Genomic DNA, 4,641 nt, shown 5'->3' on the forward strand with positions numbered 1-4,641 from the left:
GACCACCCCTGGACAATTGTCCGCGACTGCCTATTTATTTTTGTAACCATATTCAGCAGAAACCCTTGGTACAGGGACCCTCTATCCGCAACCCGAGAACGCATTCGGTGGCTTTTTCATAGGCTTAAAACTAAATGTTTATCGATTATCTGAACCAGTCAGTTCCGCAGACGGCTTTGAATTTATAATATTCAAATTAAGCAGTCATGTTCATTCGGAAGCCATACTTCACATGAAATAATTAATTTGTGAATTATTGACAGACTAAAAAGAAAGGATTAAGATATTTGAGGGTCAAAAGCATCTCGAAAACATAATACGGAGTCAAATTCTTTTCGAAACCTATTTGGTGGCAGTCTGTAATCATTATAATTATATTTAATTGTGTAGATTTGATCCTTAGAAAGCACACTCCTTTTCGTCACTCTCTACAGATACACCGGTAACAATTGCACTTTTGAGTCTCGAAACAATTGCACTTTTTAGCGTAACCTTTAGTTTTTGAAAGGAACATTTTGAAAGAACCATTTTTCATTTTTTTCTTATTCCATTTCTCCATGCCTCAACAGAATTATATAAAAGTTAATGGAAGTGAAAGATAATACGTTTAATTTTATAGAAAAAATTTAATTATAATCAAGTCGATAATTGAATATTTTTAAGGTGCACAAATCGCAAATCGGTACCATTGCAAACTTGCAATGGTGAGAAAACCCTGCATTTATATCAAATAAAATGATAGCACTTTGAAATTTGCGTTGCGTAACCCAGCGACTTATTTTTTTCAACCTAAAGCTTATCTTGGTCTCAAAATGTTGGGAATTTATCCGCATATTTTGCACTATACGTAACTTCATTCTGTCCATATAAGAGCCCTTCCGGGGAAATGAAAATCGATTGGATGCGTTCAGATCAGCACTAAAAATTATTTGATTCCTCATTCGTAAAAAGTAATTCCAGATTTCCTTTAAATTGGTTATATAACTTGATGAATGGTAAAAGCTCTAATTTCTACCAGGCATGACCGGCTAGAAAATGGCCGTGAATCAAACGGAACATATAGATTATACCTGTGGAAAATGAAAATCTGAATAAAAGTTGAAAGGATTCTCAAATAAGAATCCACTGATCGACAATCCACGTTTTTATTCTTGATTATTATCAACACAAACAATAAGTTAAAGTTCAATTGGGCCACCGTGTATAACGTTAAAAATCACAAAACACGAAACGAATGCTAAAAGTAACGAAAAAGCAGCACTACCCGCGATTGATCATATTGCAGGTTAATCGCCCCGATTCGGCTACATACAACTAACAGTTAAATAAATGAGAATTAACCGATTCACTGTTAGGGGCCATCCATATACCAAATGGACACTTTAGGGGGGAGGGGGGTATGGCAACATTCCACGCTTGTCCACGAGGGGAACCCGGGGGGTCGGGCTAGAATCCAAGTGGACACACATTTTCCTTAATCTGTGGAAAATATACCGAAATGAGACAAGGTATACTCTAGATATACTTGAACTTTTATATTGTGCTCGCAAACAATATAATTTATATTTTAATTTGTTCACGACTTTTTTTGAAATTCAAATCATGTTTAATCTCACGTTCCTAAGCTAATCCTAATTTTGTCAGCCAATTCATCGCTCCTTTTGGACTTATTGTGGTCCGGGAGCTCGCAACAATTCTATGGACATCATTGTAGTACTCACTAAAATTTCAGATTCTTTTTTTTTATTGTCAACAGTCAAATGCACCAACAGCTGTTAGTGCATTTTGCAACAATTTTCCGTTAAACTGGTCAAAAATTCGAGTGAAAAAACGTCATTTTAGTACTCTTGAAACCCATTGGGGATATTTTTTTTAGGTGCAAAGAACTAACAAAAAATTTTTACTGGCAAATCCTGAGTGGTGCCAAACTTGACTGGCCGGTAGTCAAACTTATAAAAAAATGACAGGATGACAATTAGAACCTTCATTTTAGTACTCTTGAAACCCATTGGGGATGATTGTTTTGGTGCAAATAACTAACAAGAAGTTTGACTGACAACTCCTGAGTGGTCTCAAACTTGACTGGAAGGCTGTCAAACATGCCAGGAATTTGAGTGAAAAAACGTCATTTTAGTACCCTTGAAACCCATTGGGAATGATTGTTTGAAGACTAAGAAGTAACAAAAAATTTGCCTAGCAGCTGCTCAGCGGTACCAAAGTTGATTGGCAGGCTGTGAAACGTGCCAAAAATTCTAGAGAAGAAACGTCATTTTATTACTCTTGAAACCCATTGGGAATGATTGTCTGAATGCTGAAAACTAATAAAAAATTGGACTGGCAGCTTCTCGGTGTTGCAAAAGTTGACTAACAGACTGTCAAGTATATAAAAAATGATAGGATGAAAATTAGAAGTCATTGGCTGTTCCTCAGTGGTGCCAAATTTGACTAGCAGCCTGTTTAGCATGTCGAAAATTCAAGTGAAAAAACGCTACTTAAGTACTCTTTAAACCCATTGAGAATGATTGTTTTGGTACAAACAACTAACAAAGAATTTGACTGGCAGCTCCTGAGTATTGCCAAAGTTGACTGACATTTGACAGCCTGCCAGTCAACTTTGGCACCACGGGGAGCTGCCAGTCAAACTTATTGGCAGTCAACGAATTTCGAACTATTGACTGTGAAAACAAAAAAATCTGCAATTTTAGTGAGTACTAACATGACGTCCATGGAATTGTCGCGAGGTACCGGACATTTTGAAGACTAATAATATCTATATTTTCATAAAATATGTCCACGTGGACAAAGTACGGGGGGGGGGGGGGTATTTGTCAAAATTCCACGGCTTTCCACGAGGGGGAGAGGGGGGTCAAAAAGTGGTGAAAAATTGTCCACGTGGTATATGGATGGCCCCTTATCTATCAAGTTCATCCATCAAAACTATTACAAACAGGTAGACCGCAATTCGCATGAATCGGCATTTCCAAATGCTCCGATTCTAACAATGCGCATTCAATCGATTCTTATTCCTTGGAGTTTCACCTATACACATTATAAAATAGAAATAACTACAAAATTTGTAAAGCTGCTTTTTATTATACTGGCAAAAACTCGCATCTTACTCTGCTCTGATAGATAAATATCACAGAAAGTACGAATCAAAATAATGAAATCCACGCTCCCGTTTTCAAATAGTTGTTTAATTAAAATAAATAACCTTGTCACACGTACTTTCCTGTTCTGTTGCATGAGCGCCTTCCCTAATGTAAATTTCGAGCTTAAACATAGCTCGTAAATGCCGTTCTAATTTTATTCGAATGCATAAACCTATAAGGGTAGCAAGAGAACAGTGTGGAACAGTCGGATTAAATTCTACACGTATGACTGTGACTCCGTTTGGAGTGGCTTCTAAAATATGTATACATTCTTCGTAAACAACATCAAGTTCTTCTAAAGTCTCAGGCTTCTCAGGGTCCTTAATAGTACGCAACAAATCTGTAAAAAAAATTAATAGTAGAAGTAATAAGTTTTCAAGCACCGTGGAATAAGAAATAGCTAGTCAGTTAATTATAATTATAACTAAAAAGTAAGCATGTCATTCACTTTCATTCCCTCGAATAAATGACTACTGATTTAGATTCTACAGCACCCTTTTTAAAAATATTTGTACTAAGATTCACCGACAATATTTAGTAGCGCACAAGGAAAATCGTGGTAAAACCTCGTGTGTCTGAAGGACACGGAGCGACCCATAAATGACAACTTTCTATATCTATCTCGCAAGTGCCTCGGCATATTTTTGGCAAGCGGGTATGTCTTTCAGGTAACAAACCAGTGATGGCTTCACACATCTGAGAGCTTTGATCAAAAGGAACTTTACTTTAGTCTAATACTTTACGTAGTCTTCGCAGCTGTCTCATGAGTCCTCGATGCCTCTCCCCATTTTCCTTCTTCTTGACTCTAATATTATTGTCGGCCAAGGCCGGTAATGTGATCACGAATACAGTTTGATTCTGGAAGTTTAAGAGAACGCTGCCAGGCCTCGACTGTGCACTGTATACTATTGTCGGTAACTTATAATTCCGGTAAATTCGAGACTTCTCGTTCTTGATAATTGAGTCTATCTTATTAGATACGTTCGTCAAGGCAGGGTCGAAGACAGCTCTGTAATGTCTAATGCCTCCGTACATTATTTGACCTCTGCTTTCTTCTGCCGTAGTTTTAGAAGTGAGACTTCAAGATAGAGTAATGATCTTGTGATTCATGACCATTTTCAGAAGAGGGAAATTGAGTCAATTGTCGAGAATGGGAAGTGCCGCATATACTGGAACTTTTTATTCTCGACAATTGTTTCTGTTGCTCACTCGAGGCCTGACATGGTTCTTCTTGACTTCGAGAAGCGAACCATGTTCGTTATCGAATTTTCGGCACCAGCTGACAAAAACATCATAGCCAAGGAGAATGAAAAGAAAGAGAGGTATCGAGACCTCATAAGGGAGTTGCAACGATTGTACCCGGAATATTCTGTTAACTTTTTCACTTCTATTCTGTTAAACTGATCGTCCTTATCATCGGCGCTCTTGGAGGTGCCAAGCTTTCACTTGCTAATAGCCTAAAAAGCATCCCTGCGTGTCAACAATATGC

At 37.6% G+C, this 4,641-nt stretch overlaps 1 protein-coding gene across 2 annotated transcripts in view; it reads right to left on the reverse strand.

Annotated features, from left to right (window-relative positions):
* The window catches only part of LOC117169451 (MIP18 family protein galla-1), an 85,761-nt gene that overhangs the window by 21,103 nt on the left and 60,017 nt on the right, over window positions 1-4,641 (reverse strand). For both annotated transcript variants that reach the window (XM_033355833.1, XM_033355834.1), the window contains exon 2: window positions 3,229-3,492. In XM_033355833.1, coding sequence (XP_033211724.1) covers window positions 3,229-3,492 — 264 coding nt within the window. The remainder of the gene's footprint in view (window positions 1-3,228; window positions 3,493-4,641) is intronic.

Source organism: Belonocnema kinseyi, chromosome 3, assembly GCF_010883055.1.
Source record: "Belonocnema kinseyi isolate 2016_QV_RU_SX_M_011 chromosome 3, B_treatae_v1, whole genome shotgun sequence".
NCBI classification, from domain to species: domain Eukaryota; kingdom Metazoa; phylum Arthropoda; class Insecta; order Hymenoptera; family Cynipidae; genus Belonocnema; species Belonocnema kinseyi.